Here is a 27,608-nt window from a genome sequence, read left to right as displayed (position 1 = left end):
GCCCAGCTTAAAATACACCAACCATATTTACTAAATGCCTGCCACACAGTAGGGCCTTTTTACCATAAGTTTAAAAATATATTAGTCATCTAACCTAAAGTTGAAAGTATCACAAACTCGACACTGAATCCTTCCTTCCCAAGGAACCAGGCACAGGAAAGACCCTGTTTCATCTCAGAGAGGGAGAAGAGAATGGGGCACAGAGAAGTTGTGGTTTATCCCAAGCCCCACACGATAGCGACAGAGGCAGAGCTGGAACCCATGGGTTTCGTCCCGTGTGCATTAGGGTAACTGGTGTGGCCCCGGGAGTCTTCAGCTGCACTGTTCTCACACGAACAGACAACACACAGGAAAAATCCCAGGGAGCCAGCAGCCTCCCATCCGGACTCAAGACTCATTTGTTCAGAGAGTGGAAGAAAAGGTCCTTGATCCCTAGTGGGTCTGACATCATAGGAATATTCTGATATCATACTCAGAGTAGCCACGACTAAGGACTTCAGACATGGTCCAGCTGGTTAAGAACTCGAAAACCCAAAGGCTTTCTTGCAAGATGATCCTCCAGAAGCTGAACATTTTCAGTGGCTGCTGGCCTGCTATGTTTCTGTGCAGGAAGTGGTCTCCAGAAATTGACTCTTACCCCAATCAAATGTATCTTGGAAGGAACTTCTCCTTCTGTCACCCTGACAGCCTCATCAAACACGTTGGCATTGGTCCGTGACAACAGAGCCACTTGTCCCTTGACATCGCCTCGAATGCCGCCTTTGGAAAGAAAGCATACATTCCATGGGAAATCAAAACAAAGATGGCAATTCATTTTTTAACTGGTAACTTTCTAAAAGAAGAGCAACTGCAAATCTTACTCTGATGGTTTCCTCCGACCAACGTCTTCTTCCTTACTCTCTTGCAGACATCCAAGATAGTAGCTCCCACATAAGCTATTTCCACACCAAATCTAAAACTCTGTGGGAAACAACAAACAAAAGGAACTGGCAACCAACACAATGGAGACAAGTATACTTCTGTCACTGCCACGACCTGACTTGCACAGGAAATTCCCCAGAGTACAACTCAGCCTGGTGATCAAATGAATTGCTGATTTTATCTCTAAGGTTTTGTCATTTTGTGCTGGCAAGTTTCCATACATGGACATACTAAAAATACCTGACCAACACTTTTTTTTTTGGTTGGTTGTGGGGCTTGAACTCAGCACTCTATGACTTTGAGCAACAGTGCCACTTCCGGTTTCGGGGTGGTTAACTGGAGATAAGTGTCTCAGACTTTCCCGCCTGGACTGGCTTTGAACAGTGGCCCTCAGATCTCAGCCTCCTGCGAAGCCAGGATTACTGGCATGAGCCACCAGCGCCCGGCCTGACCAGCACTATTGAGAATATTGACCAGTGCTTCTCAAAACTGCCAGTGTCAGTAAAAACAAGGAAAGTCTAAGAAAGTCTCACAGCTAAGAAAAGCCCAGGGATACATGACTAGAATGGGGTCAACTAGATAGGGTCCTGGAGTGGCAGAAAACATGATTCAAACACTTTGAAGAAATCTTAATAAGCTCTCTATTTCCATTTATGACAGACGATCAGTCATGGTTCATTAAATGTGGCAAGTGTTCTCCATGAATATAAAATGTGCAGATGAAGAACGAGGAACGCTTATACAATGCTTATATAATGAAAGGGTACTGTGAGTTCTCAGATTCACGATCTTTCAAGGTTTTGAATGTACTTGAATCTTTTTAAAAAAAATGTTATTGTAAAGGTGATGTACAGAGAAGTTTTTGAGGGGCTGGGGATATGGCCTAGTGGCAAGAGAGCTTGCCTCGTATACATGAGGCCCTGGGTTCGATTCCCCAGCACCACATATACAGAAAACGGCCAGAAGCGGCGCTGTGGCTCAAGTGGCAGAGTGCTAGCCTTGAGCAAAAGGAAGCCAGGGACAGTGCTCAGGCCCTGAGCCCAAGGCCCAGGCCCTGAGCCCAAGGCCCAGGACTGGCCAAAAAAAAAAAAAAAAAACAAGAGAAGTTTTTGAACAGTGTCTTCCCTTCCCTCCCTCTCTCCTAGTACTTGAATGTAAGAATCTTGTCTTTGGCAATGAACACTGTTGTTTTCCTTGAAGCCACTGTTCTTTTCACTCATCTTTGAGAAAATACCAAATACTCAACTCTGCTTAACCTGAGGTGGCCTGTCATTTGTACTTTCAAGTCAAAAGGGAATGGTACTATAAGAAAAAGCAAAAAGCAATACTTGCAAAACCATTTGGTGTAAACCAACTGAACAACTCATGGGGGGGAGAAGGGAAGGGGGAAGGGGAGGGGGGAGTGAGGGAGGAGGTAACAAATAGTACAAGAAATGTACTCATGGCCATACATATGAAACTGTAACCCCTCTGTACATCACTTTGACAATAAATAATTTTTTTTTTTTTTTGTCAGTCCTGGGGCTTGGGCTCAGGGCCTGAGCACTGTCCCTGGCTCCTTCTTGCTCAAGGCTAGCACTCTGCCACTTGAGCCACAGCGCCACTTCTGGCCGTTTTCTGTATATGTGGTGCTGGGGAATCGAACCCAGGGCCTCATGTATAGGAGTCAGGCACTCTTGCCACTGGGCCATATCCCTAGCCCGACAATAAATAATTTAAAAAATCTAATTCATAAAGACAAAGAAAAAAGCATCCAGTTCAGCTTGTAACCCAACTGTAATGTGCTCTTTCTCAGCCTCCCACCTCAGTCTGCTGAGGAAGTGGTTTGTGTGCACTTCCCATTGCAACACAAGGGATATTGAAGAAATGTCCTGAAAGGTCAATGGGTAATAAGATCATCCTTTTTACTTAAGTAAGTTTTTGTTTTTTTTAAATCTGAATGTACTAAAAGAATCTAACTACTAGCCTAGTTTGGAACCAAGGTTCTTAAGACACGCTCTATCCATGGGAATGCCAAGAGAGCAACATGACTATTATGAGACTAGTTTTGACTTTGTAGACCTGCTGAGAACCACTACTTACAGCAAGGGTGCATTATACACTGTGAACTAGCACAGGAGCATACGCAGTGCCCGGCACATAAGAAACTCGGAGGGGACAGGAAATAGGTTTGCTCATACTTGTGGGGAACCAGGGGGCAGGGACTTACCTGTGTGAGATAGAAGACGTGTGTGTGGGGAACTGTGAACAGAGCGTTGACTGCCCCGCGGAAGGTGTATATCTGTTGGTGTGGGTCCCCCACGAAGATCTTCCCGCATGGCTGAGACAGAACTATATTCATGATGGCTGCAACCAACAAGAGGAAAAATGAGAAAGCTCAAGGACTCCAACCCATACAGCCGAGAAGAAACCATATTTAAGAAAGGATGTATATGCTTTCACAAAACTAAGCCAGAGCAGGATAGACAAGAGCTGTCTTTTTTTGGAGGAGGGGCGGTGCTCAACCGAAAGGAACAGTTTTGTAACAGTCAAAGGAAACAGGTTGTGGTTCTACAGATGCAAACGATCTTTAGTTCTGGGTGAACTGATTGTAAGAAAATTCATAGGCAGATATCAAATGAGGCAAATTATTTTCTTAAATACTCTAAGACATCAAAATTACCTAGAAAGTCATATTCATACCACTTGAGAAATAAGAAACAAATTTTTGCTCTGCACTGACAACTTGCATGAGTCTAGGTCTCTATCACTGCATAAGCTCCTCAATCAGTATTTTTTATGTTTTATTTTATTTTTTCTTTATAGTGTTGGGGATCACACCCACGGCCTTGTGCATGCCAGGCAAGTTCTCTACCCCTGAGCTACATCCCCAGCCCCTACATTCTAAGAATAACTTCAGTAAAACAGTTGGAGGAAGATACGCCTGCTTTGAGTGAGAAGAACAGACAACTGTTGACATCTTTAGCCAAATACAAAGGATTTCTGAATGACTAAACATCATTTGTTCCTCTTCGTTATCACAAATAAGAATAGCCAACTTATTCCACACAGAGTCCTCTTACATAATCACGATGGTGTTTCTACGTGTTTGAGACTACTGATGTCCTGAATAGTTTATCACCTGGGGTACAGTCCTGCGCCTCATCCACAAAGATGGCGTCAAAAGAGGCAAGCAGAGGCTTGCTCAGCTGCCAGAGCTTCAAATAGCCTAGAAGAGGGGAAGAGGAGCAAGCGTGAGAAGGCGCTTTCCTGAAGCAGGTGCGTCTCACAGCGGGGGAGGAATGGAGACTTGCCTACCGTCGTGAGTCATCTGGTAGGCCTCTTCTTTGCACTCCCCCAGCTTCCGCATGTTGTCCCAGAGTCGGCTCGCTTCAAGGACACCATTCTAGAAAGTAAACCACACAATAACCCAAAGTTTAAGACCTTGGACATGAGTGCCGGCTGGAAACATGCTGTAACCACCACATACGAGCAAAAGCGTCGTTACTGGAGAAAGGGCCGGGCACCTGCCAGAGCCCCACCGTTACTATAGAGGAGGGCGACGCGGGGATCTAAGATCACAGTGGCTCAAGAGCCAGACAAGGCCAACTGCTGTTCTAGGCTTATTACTGACAATCATTAAAAAAAGGAGAAATGAGCTGGGCACTGGACGCTCACGCCTGTAAATCCTGGCTCCTCAGGAGGCTGAGATCTGAAGATCACAGTTCAAGACCAGGCTGGGCAGTAAAGTCGCCGTGAGACTCTTATCTCCAATGAACCACTCAAAAACCAGAAGTGGCGCTGTGGCTCATGCGGTAGAGTGCTAGCTTTGAGCACGAAGAGGCTCAGGGACAGTGCCCAGACTCTGAGTTCAAGCCCCACAACCAACAAAAAGCAACACAAAACAATCCCCAGGTGCCGTGCAGGCCTTCACTTCAGTTTTTTAAATATATCTGTTTAAAATCTTCAAATGGTTGTAGAGGGGCTTCGGGGTTGACACATCAACTTATGTTTACAGTGCGTCTGGGTCGGTCACCCTTGTCCTCATTCTCCCCTTCACCTATGGCTCCCCTAAGTCCCAGCAAGTTTTCCACTGCCCTTTTCACATGTGTACGTTGAATGTCATGCCTGCACTTGTCCTGACAGACCTTAATCTCACCCGCCTGTGTTCAACTTCCTGTGAGAGGGAAATTAAAAAAATAAGAAATAAGCTGGTCACTGGTGGCTCCAATCTGTGGTCATGGCTACTCAAGAGGCTAAGATCTGAGGATCACAGTCCAAAGCCTGCCCATGTAGAAAAAGCCAGAAGTGGAATTGTGGCTCTAGTGACAGGATACCAGCATTGGGTTAAAAAGCCAAGCAAGGGGGCTGGGGATATGGCCTAGTGGCAAGAGTGCTTGCCTCATATACATGAAGCCCTGGGTTCAATTCCCCAGCAACACATAGATAGAAAACGGCCAGAAGTGGCACCATGGCTCAAGTGGCAGAGTGCTAGCCTTGAGCAAAAAGAGGACAGGGACAGTGCTCAGGCCCTGAGTTCAAGCCCCAGGACTGGCAAAAAACAAAAACAAAAACAAAACAAACAAACAAAAAAACAACAAAAAACAAACAAGCAAGACAGAAATAACATCATCTAGAGCTGGGAATGTGGCTTAGTGGTAGAGTGCTTGCCTGGCATGCAGGAAGCCCTGAGTTTGATTCCTCAGCATCACATACACAGAAAAGGCCGGGAATGGAGCTGTGGCTCAAGTGGCAGAGTGCTAGCCTTGAGCAAAAAGAAGCCAGGGAGAATGCTTAGGCCCTGAGTTCAAGCCCCAGAAAAAGAGAGAACATCAGCTCCCTAAAACTAGGGACATTTGATACTTACCAACTTCTCACTCTGCTCCACCATGACTCTCTGTCCTTGGCTGTTCTTACACCAAATAGGCACATGATCGATAGTCAGCTCTTCATCAGCGGAGGCAAAGAAGTTTTCTAAAGTCTTACATACGAGCTTGGCCCTGATGAATCCGCCTTTCCCTTCAGCAAGAACCGAATTGACCATGAAAGGCGTTAACTTGAAGAGATTCAACTTCTTCTTCAGCTGGTACCTGGGATGCGCACGCCAAGGGAACAGCATTTGGCTTTGCAGGCACTGTGGTGACGAGCGCCCCCTCCCCAGCCCACTCTCCCCAGCGACACCTCGGGTATTAGGGATATGCCACACAAAGGTGAGACAGAAAGCCTAAAAAGCCACACAGGCCGGAAAAGTCTTCATCTGATGTGCTATGGCTTTTGCTAGGCTTTCAGCCACGAACGTATCACAGACCCTGACAATGAATCCACTCGTGGCAGTTGCTGCTATTCCTAGCGGGGGTCCAGACTCCCTGAAGCCCTGCAGTGGGACAGTCTAAGCTCCTTGAAGCCGAGGCCATGGTGCCTGCCCGTTTCCCCACCCAGCCTTCCGAGGAAAGCCTGGACGTGCCAGGACCTGTGATATCCTGACCTTTACACAGGTCATTTTGGCTCTCTGTGCCTCAATGCCAGGGAAAGAATGCTCCTCTCAGCAAAATATTATTTGTAGAAGAACCAATCACTAAAGCTGCCCGTCAATGAAGAGAAGGGCATCGTGTGTTCTTAATGTTGTGAGCTAAGTTCACGTGTGATCCCAAGGATCACACCAAACCCAGAGAGACGTGAGGATGGTGCCAGCAGACAATGCTCACTTCCGCCCGACGTGCCCGTAGGCCATGGAGTGAAAGGTTTTGCAGATGACATTACTGGGGAAGACGAGCTCGGCCTGCTTTGCGATGCTCTTGTTGAACGTGACGTACAGAAATCTGCTCTGAGACCACTTCTCAGCGTACTTGACTAGGGTAGAGGTCTTCCCGGTGCCTGCAGAAGCCAAGAGGGGAGGACGTGACCCTCTGCCCAAGCAAAACACGCCCCAAGGGTGGGGGGGGAACCCCAGTCAGGTCTTCATCAGGCTTCTCTCTCCTCGGGCTTGAAGTCAACATGACTTTCATCATGACAAAAGGGGCTCCATGAAACCAGAAGCAACTTTTAAGTCAGGTAAAGGTGGATGGGGACATTGTGCTCCCAGTTCCAGTCAGACAACAAAGGGCCAGCCACCTGACCATCCTCCCGGAGCTCCACTCTGACCCTGGGGACTAGGTGAGTAACCTGTACCTGTGGGATTTGTACCAGGGCCCCAGCAGCAGGAACTCCATAATGGTTAGCTATTACTGGCCTAGCACTTGATGTGTGTCAAGCAAGAGCATGAAAGGGAGTCTCGGGGATCCCTCGAGTCCATTCCCCATTCTCTTGTCTGTCCTACCTCTCCACCACTCAGTCAGTCGTTGTCACTTACTTAACATTGATTCCTGAGCACCTACCACACATTCAGCTCTGTGCTAATAATAAGCATTGTGAGATGCCAAAAGAAGATATACTACAGTCTAGCTGGAAATAAAACTCCAGAACAAGTGAAACAGACAACATGAGAGCATAATGCAATACAAGACAGTGAAAAAGAATATGGATTACCAGCAATCAAGTCTCACCTATGCAAGAACAGGGTTGTTTTGAAGAACAGAAGAAAACTGAAGAAGTATTTATAAAATACATGTGTCGGCGATTTCTACTAGAGTAGATGAGGTATCAAGTGATTAACAAATGATTAGTTACAAGAGAAGAAACTTGGTGCTGGCAGCTCCTGCCTGTTATCCTAGCTACTTAGGAGGCTGAAATCTGAGGATCGTGGTTCAAAGCCTGGGCAGAAAAGTCCCTGTGAAACTTTTATTCCCAATAAACTACTTAGAAAAAAGCCAGAAGTGGCACTGTGGCTCAAATGGTAGAGCACTAGCCTTGAGCATAAAGAGGCTCAGGGACAGTGCCCAAGCCCTGGGTTCAAGCCCAGGACTGGTGGGAAGAAAAAAAAAGAATACAGCAACTGGATATTTAGGATTCAAATGACTGAAGAAGCCTTTATCAAGGCGATATAGAAATGATGAGAGTCAACGCACATGGAAAAGAAAAAAAGAAAAAGAGAAGAGGAGGCAGATGAAGAAATAAAAAAAGAAAGGGAGGGAAAAGGGAGGGGAGGGGACACGTCTTTGTAAAGACAGAACCAGCTTTGAATTGTTTCTAGCTCTTATTTGCTTATATAATCTGAAATAAGTTTCTCAGGTCTTCAACTTCTTTATGCATAAACTAACCAACTTTTATAGAATGATGTTAAAGAGAACAGCAAGCCAGTACACTGCATGCATTTAATAAATTGCGGTGAGCAGGTCGAAAGGCAACAGAAAACGGTTCTAGTAGAGAAAAATGGCATGAGAAAAGACTTAGACCAAAGACTGGCCGAGTACTTCAGGAGACTATAGGATCAGCTCAGTGACATTGTATTTAGGGCAGTAGCTAGAAATAAATGGAGGCAGGACCCTCAAGTCATCACCCTATAAAATTAGAAATGTAATTAGAAAGCTACTGGAACCCTTTAAGCTGATTAGTAATGGCCTAACCCTCCAGAAGCAATCAGTTACTGAACATATACAACATAAGTGATGATTTCCACCAATACCATGGATAAATCCTGTCAACTAATATCTATGAAATATTTGTCAAAACACGAATTCTAGTGTCGAAAATGTTCTCTGGATTAGTGCAAATACTTGTTGGCCTACTGCTTTTGGGGTTATCTGAATAGTATCAATGTAAAGATGTTCTGGCAGGTAATGGGAAGCGAGGGAGTGATGGAAAAAGGAAGCAAACATCATGAACCTGATGCTCTACTCCAGCAACTGGCTGTGCACTCCCTTACCTGCAAAGGCCATAATTTTCACCACCTGGAGAGGCTCCATCTTATGGTTCAGAATCAGCTGTTGCTCATGTGTAAGTTGAATAGATGCTTTCTTGCTATAATCATCACAGAAGAGAAATTTTTTTTAAAAGTAATGAAAAAGTACAAAGAATCAACTTCCAAAAACCAAATGAGCAAACTGGATAACCAGAAGTTCACCCCAAATAGGCCTCCCCTTAAGAGGATAAAAATGTTCTAAAACTAATTATGATACTGGCTGCACAACACAGTAAAGCTAGTCAAGAATCACTGAATTATACTCTTCAAATGGATGAAATTTACATCACGTAAATTATGCCACAATAAAAATGGTAAAGGAAAATGTTTCCCCTCCTTCCTTAGCAGAATCAATTATGGAAGCGAAAACACATGTCCTCTCTCTATCTCTCTCTCTCTCTCTCTTACACACACACACACACACATACATACATACATACATACATACATACATACATACATACATACCCCCGGCCAGACAGATGGCTCCTCCTTAACTTTAGTGGCCTGAGTATTAGAATTCTCCTGAAGGTATAGGCAGTAGAAAATGTTGTAGTGAATCCTAATAAGGGAGAAAAAATAGATTAGAATTTAGGTCACAATCTATTTCTTAATCAGAATCTCTCTAGAGGCATGAGAAGCACTCTCGGGAAACACAGTTCTAAGCAAGGTGCTTGTTTCTATGTATGACGTCAAAAGGAGAACAAGATGGATGGGGTCATGGGACAGGAGTGCTAGATATGACCTTAAAAGACAACTGATCTGGGGATGGTAATCCCAGCAACTCAAGAGGCAGAGGAAGGAGGATTTCAGTTCAAGGCCAGCTCAGAAAGTGAGCACATGACCCTATCTATAAAAACAAACTAAAAAGAAAAAGGCCTGGGGAATATGACGAAGTGGTAGAGTGCTTGCCTAGACAATCTGAGGTCGTCAGTTCTATCCTTGGTGCCACAGAGTGGGAGGGAAGAGGAGGAGGGAGGGAATGAAGAAGCAGTAACCCCCCCCCCACGGCAGGTGCGCAGCATGCTTCCCGCCTTTCTCACCTGGGTCTCTTTACGCCAGGCAGCTTGCCAGATGTTACTGCTGGCAAGTGGGAGGGGAATAGGCCAAGCCTGGGACCTTCTCCCGTGACCCCTGTGGCGTCTCCTTCCCTCCTCCCGGGGGGGGGGGTACCTATTGCTGATGTTGATCCCCTTCTCCCTCATGGCATAGAGGAGCACGGCGATACAGTATAAGGTTTCGGTGACATCGGGCACGGTCACTGTGGAGCCGGGTCTCCTGAGGCAGAACAGCAGCTGCTGGATGTCGTGGACACCGCTGGAGAGAAGCACCATGGCTGCCACCAAGGCCCAGACATTAACGCCCTGTGAAGGGAGGCACACAGGGTGAGAGGAGCGGCCCAGGCGCGGGGCACCACCGGGCACATTCACACCAGAAAACCAAGGCACTAGATACGCATTGTCTGAACGAAGCCCTAGGTGCTCAAATGATATTTGGGAAGCCCCGGGACCTGTCCTTTTGTTCCAGATGGCTTCTCTTCACTTTTAGATTGGCAATCTTGATTCTCTTTAGTATTAAATAGCATTTGTAAAGTATAAAACATGAGGGCTGGGAATATGGCCTAGTGGCAAGAGTGCTTGCCTCGTATACATGAGGCCCTGGGTTCGATTCCTCAGCACCACATATGTAGAAAATGGCCAGAAGTGGCGCTGTGGCTCAAGTGGAGAGTGCTAGCCTTGAGCAAAAAGAAGCCAGGGACAGTGCTCAGGCCCTGAGTTCACGGCCTAGGACTGGCCAAAAAAAAAAAAAAAAAAAAAAAAGTATAAAACATGAAACCGTGCATGGAAATGACACACCAAAATTATGAAGTCTCTTCTCATTGCCCCATCTCTCCTTTCCAGGTCAGGGCATAATGGCCCATACCCTATAATCCCAGCACGTGGTGGTTGAGGCAGAAGGATCAAGTGTTCAGAGGCCAGCCAGGACTACACAGCGAGTTCCAGGTCAGTATGGACTACGCGTGACCAGTCTCAAAATACAGAAACATGAAACACGGCAGTCTTTAGAGGCACTGTGGCTGACAATTCCCCCACAATATTGATTTACTTTATTATTTAATAATGACTCAATGTCCAGTTAAATACATATGAAATATAGTTTTAAATGTACTCTACGAGGATAGTAATGCTCCATTTGGTAAAATCTAAGTAAAGGTTGACTAACACAGAGGAGTTTATAATGAACAATGGGCACATTATTCTGCATCATTCTTATACCTATCACTGTTAAAGAATGAATTCCAAGGAAAGAAGTTGCCATGCCCCTTGGCCACACCCATTCTATGAGAGAAAATATTCCCCCATCAATACAGAAAGCAACACCAACGCTGGGGTTTCTAGCCCGCCGTGGTTAGAATACAGGTGGAGGCTGCAGGTTTCCCAAATGAAACATGAGCGCCTTGGAGCTGTGTGAGGCCAACTGGGCTGAGAGTCGGAAAACTCAGGGCTATCTTCCAGCTTCTTCTCACCTCGCTGTGTGTCTGCGACGAGCCCCTTAACTCCCCCGCCCATTCCATACAGACAAAGCGGGCCCCCAATGGAAGGGGCTGTCTTACAAAGAAGTGCCATTTCTGACAGTATCCAGAAGGTAGATGGCCGCATTCTAAGGATATTTCAGAGAGGACTCTGCAACAGAATAGGAAATTGCTTCTTCAAAGGACTTCTAAATCCAAGAATCTGGAATTATAGGGGCCCTCTATTTCTCCGAAGGGATCCACAGCAAGATTCATGCGTCAACACATGCAGAGAGCTTAAGTAAAGGTTTTGAAGGTAGGTTTCCATCGTCAATCTACTTCCTTCCCGCGGGCTCCCTCTCAGCGTACCCCGGCAGCCACGTAGAGGTCGGGCAGGTACTGACGCACGCACGCCTCTGCCTCGGGAAGGAGAGGATGGTCCCTCAGACTCCACAGCACCCTCTCAGGGTCTACGCTCGGGGAGCACTTCGTGGTGGCTGTGTATCTGTAAGACAGTCATAGGTGAGTCCGCGAGGCGGGGGATGGCGAGCGGCGGTGCGCGAGCAAGGACGTGGGGAGCTCTCCCTTGCACCCAGGAGGCAACGCACCGTATGAGGTCCAGCACGCACGAGTCTGACTCCTTTTCTATGCCACAGCTGGAGAGGATGCCGTCCACTTTGCTCACGGCTTGCTCTTCGTTCATCAGGTATCGATGATACAGCTTCTTCCAAGGAATGAACTGCGTGGCCAGAAAACAAAACAACATAACGTGCGGGAAAACTGCTCTTAGAAACGTGGGCCACAAACCCATAGACAACATTCTACCAACTAACACGCGCTTGCAGCTCACAATTCAGAGGCTGAGCGAAGTGGGTAGAAATAGCGCACCAAGTCTGGGTGGAAACTAGGAAAATTGGGGTCTTGCTTCTAACAGTAATTTGCTACAGAATCTGGAAAAAGCGAATGCCTCCGCTTCCTTATCTGAAACACTGTAACAGTTCAGGATCTACACTTGGGGAGCACTTAGTGATGCTTTACTTATCAATGAAGATAAATAATAGGGAAAAAAAAAGGGATGGTATATAATGATAAAAGGATCAGTCCAATAGATTTAAGTTAGATAGATAGATATAAATATCTACATATACATCAGAGCTCTTAAATACATGAATCAAACTGATAGAAATAAAGAAATAGGCAGTAAAAGCTACTTCCAACAGATAAGCAACCATACAGAAGTTGAATAAAGGAAACACAATAGTTTATCAACTCTTTAGCATGGGGGGCACACCACTCCACAACAGGCCGTAAAGACTGGCCACGGTTTGGACATTACTCTGAAGACAAATGGGGAGCACCAGGTTTGAACGGAGCATCGGATCCTAAGGCTGTGTTAGGCGAAGCGGATGGGGGTGCTCACGGACGGTAAGGGTGGGTCCTCACCAGCGGGTCACTGACTATCTCCCTCCACAGGTGGCACACCAAGCTCAGATTCCAGTAGAGTTCTTCCATGGGGAGGAAGGCAAAGATGTGCCTCAGGACTTCACTGGGCAAGCTACAAATGTGGCATGGTGGTTCTTGGCAGGGCAAGGTCCCAAGGAGGCCATAGTATGAGTCAGGAAGGGGGTCAGGGCCAATGTCCTCAACGTCTTGGACAGTTTCTCCGGGATCTGCAGAGCGCCGTGACACACGGTCCTCTGCTTCTTGCATGGCCTCCCTAGGCCTTGTACATGACGGGGACAGCGGAAGCCGTGCAGTCTTCTTAGCCACTCCATCCCACTGGCTGCTCCCTGTGACCTTATTTCTGTCTTCCTCAAAGGACCGAGACCGCTTCCTGGGAGGCAGAGCAGACCTTGACGAGCTCAATCTCACTTCTCCATTGCCCTCTCCAGGCCTGGCGCAACTGCCATCAGCGGGAAAGATCATGTGACCCTCAGAGTCCTGGCAGCTGTCCTGGCCCACTGAACTGCTCTTGGCCATGTCATTGGTGCACTGCCGCTGGCCAGCTATGAAGAACTCAGCATTGTGTCTCTGACATCTTTCACCTGTGGAAAGAACTAGAAGAAAATGGAGAAGCAATGATTAATGATTAATGACCCAAAGCTGACCCAGATAGGACAACCTACTTCTTAATTATCTAACAGCGGAAGAGAGAAGGATGTTTATAGGTCAAGCGATTACATGAATACCTAATTCAAAAACCAATTAGACACATATTAAGAAAGAGACAGAGATCAGTCTTTGGGTAGTGTGACTGTCTAAGTTGTACCCTGAAACATATACAAGGTCAAATGGTACACATACTGGACACCTGACTGGACAGAAAGAAAGGCTCACGTTCACATGTCAGTCACACAACACACCTCTCCTGGCTCCTTCCTCCTAGTCTGTTTGCTTAAGCAGAAAGGAAAATGCCTTAGGGTACCATGTTCAGAAAATCCTACTCTTCTAATTTGATAGTTAGAAGCCTTTTATTTTTATTTTTTCACTTGCTCCTGTAGAGCTGATGTATTAAGATCAGGGGCTGGGGGTGGGGTGGGGGGAGGGAAGGTGGGAGAAAAATGAAGGAGGGGTTAACAATTATGACAAGACGTGTACAGGAAGTGGTGCTGTGGCTCAAGTGGTAGAGCATTAACCTTGAGCACACAGAGACTCAGGGACAGCACCCAAACCCTGAGTTCAAGCGCCACACCCGACAAAAAAAAAAAAAAAAAAAGATACATACTCAGTACTCTACGTATGTAACTACTCATCACCTTGACAATAAAATTAAATTTAAAAAAATCAAGGAATCAATTATTTTCATATTATTAGTTGTGCCTGATTTCTTGTACACATGTCTTTAGTCAGCATTTATTTATTATCTCTAATTCTGAGGCAAAAAATAAAGTGACAATTCCTAACTGCACAGAACTTCCAGGTACATAGGGGATCCCAATGGTGATTTCACACATCCTGGTGGCCTTCTCTAACCCTAAAAGTTATTTTCAAATGCCAACAAGTAAGTAAACACTTTTTCAATATACAATAATATCTGTGGTTTCTAAATGAGTATAGCTAAGACTCTTACTTTGCAAAGTAAGAGAATGGAATGAAACTAGGTTTAGCCTTTAAGTGAATTTATGGAACTGCAATGAGTATTTCTTCCACATTGTGGAAAAATCATTATCGGTGCTTCTAGAGAAATGTGATAGAAACCCAGATTTTTTAAGTTAGGCCTAGTTAAATTCTGGCATTTCCTAATTCAGTTACACTAACACTGAAGACCCTACAACATGCTCACAACACAGACACTGACTTACACACATAAAACATACCAAGTATCAAACAAGAGATCATTTAGATTTAAACTGCCTCATTTTTATAGGTATCCCCCAAATGGGAAACAGTGTTTTAAGAAACCTAGGTTTTATTAAAATTCTACACTAAAACCAAATGTACCAAAGGGAAAAGGAATCTAGTTTACATTAGCAGGAATTAGCAAAATTAAGAATTCATCTGGTATAGAGAGGTAATAAGAAAACCAAATGGCCAGATGTAGAATGTTAAGTATTAATAATATCAAATTGCTATTATAAACAGATAGTATTGTTAACTACCTGATTTAATCATTACATATTGTTATCAAATCATGATACTGTACCCCATGTCAATGAACAAATATTATGTTAATTGAACAAATTAAAATCTTTAAAGTTTGGTTGGACATCTCTCAGGAGGCTGCGATCTGAGGACTGTGTTTCAAGGCCAGCCTGGATAGACAAACCCAAAAGACTATTTCCAACTAACTACCAAAAGGCTGGAGGTGGTGGGTCAAGTGGTAGAGTGCCAGCCTTGAATGGAAAAAGCTACATAGGAGTGCAAAGTCCTGAGTTCAAGACTCAGTGCCAGTACATTCTCATATTCTCTCTCTCTCTCTCTTTCTCTCTCAAATTTAAAAATATCAGGTGGCTGGGTACTGGTGGCTCATACCTATAATCCTAGCTACTCAGGAGGCTGAGATCTCAGGATCATGGTTCGAGGTCAACCCTAGCAAAATCTCTGTGAGACTCTTATACAATTAAAAACTAGAAGTGGCACTGTGGCTCAAAGTGGTAGAGCGCTAGCATTGTGCAAAAGAGCTCAGGGACAGCGTCCACGCCCTGAGTTCAAGCCCCACAGCCGAAAAAAAGAAAGGAAAAGAAAAAAAATCAGGTAATGGCGAGAATAAGCTTGAGTCCATTATCAAAACATTTTATAGTAAGTTTTTTAGGAGTGACTGTGGTAAGCTAGGAAATGGTCATGTCCAAATATATTTGCTAAAAACATAAATCCAGCCGGGTGCTGGTGGCCCATGCCTGCATTCCTAGCTCCTCAGGGAGCTGAGAGCTGAGGATCACACTTGGAAGGCAGCCCAGGCAGGAAAGTCTGTGTGACTCTTATCTGGATGTGGGGCTGTGACTTAAGTGGTAGAGTACCAGCCTTGAGTGAAAAAGCTAAGGGTCAGTGCCCAGGTTCAAGCCCCAGTACTGGCATAAGAAAACAAAGCACATATTCTAGTTGATATGAAAAAACTGCAGTCTCGTCAAGGAGAGGGGTTACTGGATGGCAAAGAACAGGCTCTGACATAAAAGCACTGCATGATGGCAGACTATGGGAAACAAAAGCAATGACATCATAGACCTAGTGACACAGTGGTCAAAGCTCAATAGTGTCACATAATCACAATTAATGGTGACTGGTCCGTGTGTCTTAGAACATACTAACAGGTGTCCTGATGCTCTGGTCAATCATTAGGACAGAATTATCATGGAAAATTCACAGGAACTGAAAAAGAAAGTATCACACTACCGCAACAGGACTCTAAAAACCATACCAGCAGTATTTTCAAATAAACTGGAGATACTCAAAGGCCACACAAACTATGGGGTTTTGAGGTGCAAGGTTCTTTTTTGAAGACCTACCCCTACTCCCTCTTTTTGTTCTGGGTCTAGGATAGAGGCCATGGTTGGGATCTCTGTTTGTCCATCTTTGGCTGAAGGGCTGGGTCCCAGCCAAGTGACTCTGAGCCAAATGCTGGCAGTCGATAGCTGTAAGATGCTTCCGCTTAAATCGTCTCACTGGTTCATATCGACAAGTAGAAGACATGAGATACTCATTAGTTAGGACGAGTTCTATAGGCTAGCCAGCAAATTACTCAGTGTTTAAGGATATAATAACTGATGACTGATTTTACAGATCACCCCGGCCAGCCCCTTCCCTTTTCCCATGCCCCCCGACATTCAGCCCACGTTACAATGTCTTAGTATTCCTTAGAATTTAATAGAGAGCTGGAGGCATGGCAAGTGGTAGAGGACTAGCCTAAGAAGCTCAAGGCCCTGAGTTTAAACCATCATTATCACAGATAAAAAATATAGATAAGTAAATAAATTTAAAAAAGAATTTCATAAAGAACCTCAAAATGATATTTTAAGATCCCAAAATGATTTTGAAATACTCTAATTCAAGAAGAAGTTGCTATGAATGGATAGTTGTAATTTGCATCTTTTCCTTATCATTGTCTAAACCACAAACTTTTTATTTGGGGGGGGGGGTCAATCATGGGGCTTAACCTCGGGGTCTGGGTGCTATCTCTGAGCTCAAGGCTAGTCCTCTACCAGTTAAGCTACAGCTCCATTTCCAGCCTCTTGGTGGCTAACTAGAGATCAGAGTCTCGTGGATAGTCCTGGTCAGACTAGTTTTGAACTGAGATCCTCAGATCTCAGCCTCCTAAGTAGCTAGGATTACAGGTGTGAGCTAATGGCACCTAGCTAAAGATACTGCTTTTTAAAAACAAACTCACCCACCACCCTTTTGTATATACCAGCTTCTCCAATATTTAGAAGCAAGATACAGTCACAATAAAATAGGCTAGAAATTCCTTAAAAGGACCACATAGCATACAACTCTCAGCCCCAAAACACAGCATGGTACTGAGAATGGACTTTGATGCATAGCAGTAAGGCTCACAAGTGGAAGAACACTGAATCCAATTTTCAGAACCCTCAGAGGGAGAAATTTCCTATCCTCCCTAACAAAATGTTACAGTAGCAATTGAGCCTAGAATTCTCTTTCAAGAGTACCAAAAAGGGGACTCGCAGTATAGCCTAGTGGTAAATACTTGCTTAGCATATGTATAACTCTGGATTTGATGAATAGAATAGAATACTCTATCACATAAGCCACAGCTCCACTTCTGTTTTTTTTTTTTTTTTTTTTCTACTTAACTGGAAATAGAGTCTCACAGGTTTTCTTGACCCAGGACTGGCTTCAAACCATGTGCACATATACATTACACCTGTCATTTTTAAAAATTAGCTGATAAGGCTAGGTGCCAGTGGCTCAAGCCTGTAACCCTAGCTACTTAGGAAGCTGAGATCAGAGGATCATGGTTTGAAGCCAGTCCTGGAGCAAGAAAGTCTGTGAGAGTCTCCGTTCCAATTAACCAGAAAAAAAGCTAGAAATGGAGCTCAAGTAGTAGAGTGCCAGCCTGGAGTGAAAAAAGCTAAGGAGCAGCGCTGAAGCCTGAGTTCAAGCCCCAGAAATGGCACCAAAAAACCTACCAGATAAATATGCAAGCATACCTATCTGCTTCTTCTGAATAAAGCTTCTTTGACTAACTTGCATAAAACATGGAAATACCTTTCAAAATACAGATAACATCTAATGATGACAGGAAGAACACCAGCAGCCCCATTACAGCCAACTGTTACTCAAAATAGTTTAAAAAGTAGCTAGTATCTCAATTAGATACCATAAACAGAAAATCTAATGTCCTCTCCACTTTAATGATTTTATAATTTATTGCTGTTATTGCTGAACCATAAACACCAAGTTTAGGAAGGCACTAAATGATAGAATAAGCTATAAAAAAAAGATTCTAAAATTGTGCAAAATAAACTTGTGTGACCGACAAGCTACCCAGTGTGTGGAATTTTGTCACAATAGCCGCAACGCACATCTTCCATACACACTGAGTGAAAGAGGAGGAAGGCGAGGCGAAATGATCTAGGCTAGGTGCTACAGAACCTACGCCTAAAAGAAACAGAGCCTAAGCCTATATACTTGGCCTTTTATGTGGCTCTTGGCAAGAGACATCCAGAAAGGGAATTCCTCAGACACCATAGGACAGACAGGGGAATATGAAAAATGTTCAGTCCAGTCTCAACAGTGGATAATATGGATAGATGAGTATATTTATGTATTTGCTTCATCCAGATCTAAAATGCTTGCTGAGATTAAATGGTTGTAGAAATCAAACTAAGGTACAGGAATACAGATCTAATGAGAGTGTTAGCACACATTATTCTGGGTCAGAGTTGTGCTACATTCCAGTGTATTCGCTCACCAAGTCCTCACTGGAAAGAGTTTAGGTGATGACTGTACACTAAAGGAAGTTGCCTATATAATACATTAAATGCTGCAGTGTTACCTGAGAGATGGTGTTTTCACTGGATGTGCACAGCAAAAATAACTGTCCTGGCTTCAGCTTGTAGCCAGTACAACTAAACTATAACTCAGGTCTCTGAGCCATCCATGCTGTGATGCCCAGAAATGGGGGTAGGAGCAGGAGCTATGTATGAGTCTACCTCCTCTGGAGTTAACCAGCCATTAAACACCTCCTCGAAGCCCCTGAGAGGCCGAGTGGTGGGTCCTCTCGGCAGGTCTCTGTATTATTCGAGCCTAAGAAAACAAGGGGTATAAGAACCTGCCACACGGAGTTCACAAGAGAAAATCTACACAGAAGCACTTGTGACACCCACGGCCAGGCAAACGCCCACCTCCATACCTGTGTCAAAGCCTAGCAACAGAAGCATTAGAACATTCCGTGACGACCATACCCAGCGTCTCCTTAAAGGGACCCGTTTCCTTTTAAAAGCATTCGTGTTCTTGCTAAGGTATAGTTTAACTACACGGAAACTCTAATTACCCTTCTATTTTTATTAGTGTGCCTTTTTCAAAAGCAGTTCTAGTACAGCTTTATCAACATGTAGATGTTCAAATCCCCCCCCCCCCCCCCGCGCCTGCTTCTATAAAACCTTCTCCATGGCTCAACTTCGTGGTGCTGCTGCACCCTCCCTGGGTAGCAGGTGCACTTGACGCGTTTCTGAAAGGACATCTCAAGTCCCAGGGCTAGCTGCCATGGCGAGCGCCAGGTGAGGCGCAGCGGTCTACACCAGGGAGAAATGACGGTGAGGCTCTCCCAACGTTGCGCAGCCCCCGCGGAGGCTTGGGTTCGCCTCCTCCACAGCACCATGTGTATTCATCTCTACCTTTCAGACTAACAGACGCGGGAGGAGCATAGCCTCAGGTGACAAGACAGCAAAGACCCAGAACGTGGGAAAGAGAGTCTGGCACACAGAATTCTGCCGGGCTCAAGTAAACCTATTCCCGTGCGGCTTTTTGTGGGATAGCTTTCTTATTGTGCTTTATCTCTATTCCCCTCCCGGGCTGGGAATATGGCCTAGTGGTAAAGTGCTCGTCTTGTATATATGAAGCCCTGGGTTTGATTCCTCAGCACCACATATATAGAAAAAGCCAGAAGTGGCGCTGTGGTGCAAGTGGTAGAGTGCTGGCCTTGAGTAAAAAGAAGCCGGAACAGTGCTAAGGCCCTGAGTTCAAGCCCTAGGACTGGCAAAAACAAAAAATGTGATCCTATCTATTTCCCTCCCCCCTCTACCTCCCGACCCCACCTTCTGGAACCCTCAGATGTCTCTGCTAACCCTTGCGTTTTAGCTCCGGCTCTCCTGCCCAGTGGCATCTTGGTTTCCTGCTCTTAACTATGGACTTCAAGGTGGTCGCTACCTGGAGTCCAGACTTGGCCCTATCATCAATCTCTGCACTTCAGGACTGTCTATTCTGACCCTCACTGTGTGAAGGTGGATCCTCTAATGGAGATTAGATTTAGTCTCCCTTGAACAACACTCCTGGCCACTCATCACTTAACCCCCAAAGAAGGAAGCACTAAAGTAGCCCTTGGGCAGTGACTGTTTCCCTTCACACAGCAAGGCCCAACAGCCATCAACATGTTAGTTCTTCTTAAATGATTAAGAGACTGAGGGCAAACTTCTATGGTGAGGTCAGTGTAGGTTTGGATTTATTTGTTACTGTAGCAAAATTTACCCTAACCATCTCAGGGTCATTTGAAACTGATACTAAATAATTTCCTTTCTTCCCCTCTATTTCCTAATGTAAAAGTCCTCTCAAACTTGGTAGGTCACAAATCAAAATGGACAAGATGAAGACAGAAACTGCCCTAAAAAAGTAATAATTATGCTTAAGCAGATGATCTTTAAAAACATCAAGTTAACTTCCTAAAGCAAGGTACCCAACTAGAGAAACTGCTCCTACCACCACGCCTACCTTTGCTTATACAATGTACCGGTATCACCTATTCTCACTTGGTGAGTCTTCGCACAGGCAGAGCATTTTCTCTGATAGCAGGCTCTGTGAAGATGTGCACATGGATGCCGGGCCTCTACAGATAACACAGGCGCACTACAACATAGCCTCATGATTACATTGACTCTTGAATGTGACTCTGGAACTGCAGCCTGAGAAAACCGAGAGCCCCATTTAAACAGTTAGCCGAGTTGTTAAAAACCAGAAATTTAGAAGATATTCACTCGAGCAAGGAAGCACTTAACAGGTTAACCCAATAACAACAAATCATCTCTGACATACTGTGTACTATAACAACTTTTTTTTGCCAATCCTGGGTTTGGACTGAGGGCCTGAGCACTGTCCCTGGCTTCTTTTTGCTGAAGGCTAGCACTCTGCCACTTGAGCCACAGCACCGCTTCTGGCCGTTTTCTATATATGTGGTGCTGGGGAATCAAACCCAGGGTTTATGTATACGAGGCGAGCCCTCTTGCCACTAGGCCATATTCCCAGCCCCCAACCTTTTCAATTTGATATGAATGTGTAACTTATACAAAGTATTACGTTTATCTTCAATGCAACTATTTCATGTTGTTCTTATATAAAGAGCAATTATTTGTCTGAGAATCTATCTAATAAGTCTTCCACTCCTAGGTTAAAAATCTCTTTGCTAATGGTAAGGAGGAATGCATAGCTCACTGATCCCCAAAATCTAACATAATGCTTCATAAATAATTGCTGATCAAATGAACAACAGCATCAATACAGGGCTTCCTTCTCAGGTTGAGGCTGGCTCCCTTGGTTTGGAAGCTCTAATCTTACAGCTCCTGAGTGCTTCACAGTTTCGACTGTTCTTTCCTATACTCTAATCTGCACAGTAACCCCATGATTGTGCCACAATTAACTGAGGCTCAGAGAAAGTCAATGAAAGTCATGACACGGCTCATAAATGATGAGCTCGGGTCCCCTGTCACATCTAGTGTACAGGGTCCTTTCAAGCTAGCCTAAGTGTTTGCCTAGCAAGTAGGAGGCACTAGGTTCAATCAGAGGAGGAGGAGGAATAGAACAAGAGAAGAGGAGGAGGAGAAGCACTGGGTTCAATCCCCCAAAATTAACAGAAGAGGAAGAAGAGGAGGGAGGAGGGAGGAGAAAGAGGAGGAGGAAGGAGGAGGAAGAGAAGGAACAGAACAAGAGAAGAGGAGGAGAAGCACTGGGTTCAATCCCCCAAAATTAACAGAAAAGGAAGAGGAGGAGGGAGGAGGAGGAGGAAGAGAAGGAACAGAACAAGAGAAGAAGAGGAGGAGAAGCACTGGGTTCAATCCCCCAAAATTAACAGAAGAGGAAGAGGAGGAGGGAGGAGGGAGGAAGAAGAGGAGGAGGAAGGAGGAGGAGGAGAAGTGAAGGAAAAATGAGGCGGAGGAAGATGAAACAGAATAACAAAACAAAGCAACCCTTCAGGTTAGCCAGGCATGGAGGTGCAGGCCTGTAATGTCAGCACTTGGGAAGCTAAGGCAGGATGATTGGTGAGTAGTCCACATAATAATGTCTAGGCTACTAGTGAAGCACTGTTTCTTTAAAAAAGAAAAAAAAAATTTTTAAGGTGGCTTACACCTAGAACCCCAGTTATTTAGAAGGCACAGATCAGGAGAACTGCAGTTAAAGTCTATTCCGAACAAAGAGTTCACAGTGAGACCCTATCTCAGTCAGTAAGCCAGGTAGGGTGTTACACACCATGTCCATAAGCCTGGCTGGGTGTAATTCAGGTGTAGGGAGGAGGCAAAAACTGCCAGATCCTATGTAAAAAATAACTAAAGCCCCCCAAAAAGCGGGGGAGGAGAGGTGTGAGCATGACTCAAATGAAGAGGGCCAGCCTAGAAAGGACAAGTCCCTGAGTTCAAACTCCAATGCTGCCAAAGGAAAATAGATCTTCAAGTTTAATTCCTGTACCAAAAATTTAATAATGTTCAGAAAACATTATTATAAGAAAACTTTTACTGGGCTGGGAATATGGCCTAGTGGTAGAGTGCTTGCCTAGCAAAAACAAAACAAACTTTGACTATTTTCTGCAGACTCAAAATACTTTGCTCTCTTTAACTCTAAAAGAAACACAGTGAACACACTGCAACTCTGGTATTAACTCTTTTTCGTGTATTGGTACTGAGGCTTGAACTCAGGACCTCATGCTTTTTTCACTTCAAGTTGACACTTTGCTCCATGAGCCACAGCTCTGCTTCAGGCTTTTTGCTGGTTAATTAGAGAAAACAGACTGGAGGACTTTCTGTTGGTCCAGGGTGGCTTGATCCTCAAACCTTAGCCTCCTGAGAAGCTAGGGTTACAGGCGGGAGCTCCTGTACCAGCTGGTAGTAACTGTTGATGAAAAGCCAGATGGCTACCAGCCCCTACCGCCTGCTTCCTCTAAATACACAGGGTGCGGGTAAGGAGGGTCTTTCTCTCCTGTCACCTTACACTTTCAACTACCATGATTCCCCTGGGAACTGCGCTCATTTTCCATGGCAAGCATGGATAGATAGGTCTGGACTGTTTTTTGTTATGTTTCTCACGAGGGAAATGGCACACGAAAGATAAAGACTACTATTTACTGTTCAGAATATATCCTTACATATTTGAAAGGCTTGCTCCACAACCACATTTATGTATGTGCTATGTCCCAGATTCATTATAAACTCCACGAGGGATTTCCTTATGGTACCCTTGTTCAGTGCTATTTTAGACACTGAGTATATAAAAATGAATATGCTTGACCATAAGGCAGGTATCAAAACAAACACAAATTGCTAAACACAAGAGCAATGTAAGTGCTATGTAAATACATAAAGCGCTATGGTGGTAAAGAAAAGTAAACAGAACTAGTAATGTTGGAAAAGGCTTTATGAAGTGTTGAGCCTGAAAAGATGAATGGGGGGTTGGGAAGGTGGCTTAGTGGTAGAGTTCTTGCCTAGCGTTCATGAAGCCCTGGGTTTGATTCCTCACTACCACATAAACAGAAAAAGCCAGAAGTGGTGCTGTGGCTCAAGTGGTAGAGTGCCAGCCCTGAGCAAAAAGAAGCCAGGGACAGTGCTCAGGCCCTGAGTTCAAGCCCCAGGACTGGAGGGGGAAAAAAAAAGAAAGATGAATGGGTGCCCGTGGTTCATGCCTATAACACTAGCTACTCAGGAGGCTGAGATCTGAGGATACTGAACAGTGGCCAGTCCAAGTTCAAACTCCAACACACACACACACACACACACACACACACACACACACATACACAAATGGGGTTTAGTTAAGCAAAGAAATATGTGCACGCCCCCGAGGCATAGTCAAGTACTGGTGCGGCAGCAAAGGTGTGTTTCTTCAGAACAAGGTCACTGATGGGGAATGATGATAAACACGGTGGAAAGTGAATTAGAAGTCAGAAATGACAAAGGTCATTTAACACATTGCTAAAGGAATTACCTTCATCAGAAAAATGCAAACCCAAACTAAGCCAGACACTGGTGGCTCACACCTATAATCCTACTCAGGAGGCTGACACCTGAAGATTGTGGTTCAAAGCCACCTCGGGCAGGAAAATCCACAAGATTCTTATCTTCAGTTAACCACCCTCAAACCCCAAGCAGAATTGTGGCTCAAGTGGGACAGTGCTCAGGCCCTGAGTTCAAGCCCCAGGACACACACACGGACACGGACACACACACACACACACACACACACACTACCTAAAGACTCTTCCTTACTCGAATCAAAATGGCTATCATCAAGAAAACAAATAAGGGGGTGGGGATCTCACTGGTGGTAGGAATGTAAATTATTTCAGACACTATGAAAATCAGTGATGGGTGTTCCTCAGAAAATTAGAACTCTCCTATAACCCAGACATACCATTTCTGGGTAGATAGAAACCCAAAGGAATCAAAGTCAGCCAGGTGCTGGTAGTTCCTGCTGGTAATCGCTACTCAGGAGACTGAGATCTGAGCATCATGGTTCAAAGTCAGCCACAGGCAGAAAAGTCTTTTGAGAACTTTACCTCCAATTAATCAGCAAAAAGCCAGAAGTGGAGTTGTGTCTCAAGTGGTATAGTGTTAGCCTTGAGTAAAAAAGCCAACGCACAGAATAATTAATTCAACCTGTAGGACCAGTACACATTTATGTTTATTGGCTATTCATAATAGGCAAGTTATGGAATCAACCTAGGTGCCCACCAACAGATGAACAAATAAGAAAAATATGATTTTACACATATCTGTACACTCAAATATATACACACTTATGAACACACACAATGGAAGAATAAAACGTCTTTTCCTGCAAAATGAAAAGAACTCGAGATTGTCGTGTTAAATGAAATAAGTCAGTCCCACAAAGACAAGTATCAAATGTTTTCTTTCACTGTGGGGAAAAAATAAGTAACGTGAAATCATGAAAGGCAACCAAAGCAAGGGATGGGGGTGTGCAATAAAGAGAAGGGAAACAGGAAGGACGAAGGATAAGAAAGAGTAACGGGACAAATACAATCAGAATATGATCAATGTCATCATGTGCTCAATATGATCAGGGATGGAAATGCCATGATGAAAACTCTTACTATGCAATTTAATGTGTGTCATTACAAGAAAGGAGATGAAGAAACTGGCTTTTATTGTGTAGGCAATTCAGGTTTTCATGCAGTTTTTAAGCAGGGTCATTATACAATCAAATTTAGATAAGACAGGAAAACTGTCAGAAAGACAAGTCAGAAAAGTGACTGTACCAATATATGTCAGAGCTAGTGATAGCCTGAGGGAAGCAAGACTCAGAGAAGACAGCTGAAGACCAAAACGGTGTTGCTGACAAGAAAGGACAAGAGAAACAACAGCAAGGACAATTGACATTTCTACCAGAACATGGAGAGGTGTTACTAATCACGTTGGAGATTAAAAGATTTTTTTCTTAAATTATGTTTTTTCTAGTGAGAGGAAGGAGGCTCAAAATTCCAATTTTAAAAGTAATTTGGGGTTCTGGTTTGTTTTTGTGAGACGGGGTTTCAATAGGTAGGTCAAGTTGGCCTTGACTTCAAGGTCCTTCTGCTTAAGTCTTCTGTGTGCTGGGATTACAAGCATCCAACATCACATCTGGTCTTTATCTTTTCAAAATGTCTGTGGAAAATCAAGTTACAGCCTAGGAAGCAGTTTGAAATATGAGAGTCTGCATCAAAAGGCATGTGAGTAATCAGCTATCTTAAGATTGAGTTGATAAACTTCTAGGAGTTAAGTAATTTTATAGCCAGAAACAGCAAAGACAGAATGCAACTTCAATCTCCAAATAAAAGCCTGGGAAAGAAATCAAAGAACACTACAAGCAGATAGAAAGATAGAGAGACAGAGACAGAGACACAGAGAGACATACACAATTCAAGTGTCTTTTCATTTTATCTCCCGTTGATGTTGCACCCGTCCTTCCTACCTACTTCAGCCTTTCCTAATGAAACTTCCCTGGTAAAGTCACTAACTTCATTACGCCTTAATTCCACTGCCTGTAAGACCAGCCAGAAGGACGCCTTTGTGGGGTTCTATGTGGATTTACTTAACCCGGAGTGCTTTGTTAAACCAGAGCCCAGAACCAAATTAACAAGCAGCTTTGCCTGGCCCTGGTTGCTCATACCTGCAACCTAGCTATTTCAGGGGAATGAGATCTGAGGATGGAGGTTCAAAGCCAGCCTAGCTGGGCAAAGTCCACGGAAGTCTTTACTTCCAATTAACCACCAAACAAACAAACAACAACAAAAAAACAACAAAAAAAACCCCAAGTGGAGCTGTGGCTCAAGGGGTAGCCCAAAATAAGCCCAGGGAGGAGCACAGCCAAAAGGAAAGGAATTATTTTAAAAAGGGCGGTTGTTTTGAAGCCTGACCTTTAATAGCGCTTTCCACTTTACCCCTTAAATATAACAGAAAAACACCAAGAGGCAGAAGAAGTAGTTGGATCAGATAAGACCACACCTAGCCCCACTTTCTCCCATCACCCCAGCCAAGGGCTCTGATCTCAACGACACCCCCCCGCCCCCCAAAGCTCAAGGCCTTCCCTTTACCTTCTTATATTCAGGTAAAGAAAAAGGGAGGTGTGGGGAGAAATAAAACAAAACAACCACCGGCCGAGGGGAGAGGGTCGTCGGGGCGGCATGGAACGACTTACCCAAGGTCAAGGCAAGAGTGGGGAAGCCTGGCTGCCCGGGGGCCGAGGCCGCGTCTCCCCGGCCACCTCCGCAAACCCCCCCCGCCCCCCCACGAGGGAGGACGGCAGCCCCGGCTCCGGCAGGGCCTACGGGGGTGGCGCGGGGGGTGGGGGGGCTCGGGCCTGGATGGGGTTCGCCTGACAGCCGGGCCTCCCCGTGCACGGGGGGCGGGGGGTCCACGACCCGCACCGGCCCGCGGAGCCCCCACCCCCACCCCCGGCCGGGCCCCGCCCCGCCGGGGAGCACCGCCCCACCCCCCTACCCCCAGAGCCCGGCGCCCCCCCCCCAAAGGCGAAGTTTCCCACGCTCCCGGAGCCCGGCCCGCATCCCCGGCCGCGCCTAGGATCTCACGCACTAGGGGCGCTCCGGACGCCGGGGGCCCCCGCCGACGCCGCCGCCGCCCGGTCCCCGGCTCGCTGGCCTCCCAGCCCGGCGGGCCCCAGCAGCAAGCCCCTCCTCCCGCCCCGTCAGCGAGCCGAGACCGCGGACGACTTCCTCCGCGAGCTCCGCCCCGCCGCGGCCCGGGGAAAAGCGCCTGCCACCGGACCTGACGGACGGCAGCCCGAGCCAATCGGAACGGGAGCCTCGGGAGGGGGGCGCGGCCATCGCGGGCGGGCCACGCCCCTTCCGCGCTTCCTCCGGCCGGGAAACTTTCCCAGAGTTCCCGCGAAGCGGCTCCGCTTCCCGAGAGGGGCGGCGGCGGCGGCGGCTGGGGGCGGGGCGGGAGCCGGGGAGACTGCGGATTGGATGAG

At 45.5% G+C, this 27,608-nt stretch overlaps 1 protein-coding gene across 5 annotated transcripts in view; it reads right to left on the bottom strand.

The window, feature by feature from the left end:
- Positions 1-27,286, bottom strand: part of Fbh1 (F-box DNA helicase 1) — a 36,445-nt gene extending 9,159 nt beyond the window's left edge. The window contains exons 1-15 of one of the 5 annotated variants that reach the window (XM_048367743.1): positions 27,212-27,226; positions 16,193-16,348; positions 12,693-13,306; positions 11,858-11,988; positions 11,619-11,754; positions 9,911-10,101; positions 9,207-9,299; positions 8,702-8,796; positions 6,606-6,774; positions 5,768-5,990; positions 4,219-4,306; positions 4,043-4,129; positions 3,131-3,267; positions 861-960; positions 638-759 (exon numbers count right to left, since the gene is read on the bottom strand). In XM_048367743.1, coding sequence (XP_048223700.1) covers positions 638-759; positions 861-960; positions 3,131-3,267; positions 4,043-4,129; positions 4,219-4,306; positions 5,768-5,990; positions 6,606-6,774; positions 8,702-8,796; positions 9,207-9,299; positions 9,911-10,101; positions 11,619-11,754; positions 11,858-11,988; positions 12,693-13,306; positions 16,193-16,348; position 27,212 — 2,343 coding nt within the window. In that variant the 5' untranslated portion in view covers positions 27,213-27,226. Of the gene's footprint in view, positions 1-637; positions 760-860; positions 961-3,130; positions 3,268-4,042; positions 4,130-4,218; positions 4,307-5,767; positions 5,991-6,605; positions 6,775-8,701; positions 8,797-9,206; positions 9,300-9,910; positions 10,102-11,618; positions 11,755-11,857; positions 11,989-12,692; positions 13,307-16,192; positions 16,500-26,816; positions 26,834-27,211 lie in introns of those variants that run through there. The other 4 variants (XM_048367745.1, XM_048367747.1, XM_048367746.1 and 1 more) reach the window with 4 other exon arrangements.
- Positions 27,287-27,608: the final 322 nt, after the last annotated feature.

The sequence above is a fragment of the Perognathus longimembris genome, chromosome 18, assembly GCF_023159225.1.
Source record: "Perognathus longimembris pacificus isolate PPM17 chromosome 18, ASM2315922v1, whole genome shotgun sequence".
In the NCBI taxonomy this organism is placed as follows: Eukaryota; Metazoa; Chordata; class Mammalia; order Rodentia; family Heteromyidae; genus Perognathus; species Perognathus longimembris.
This window is presented reverse-complemented; position numbering and strand designations above follow the sequence as displayed.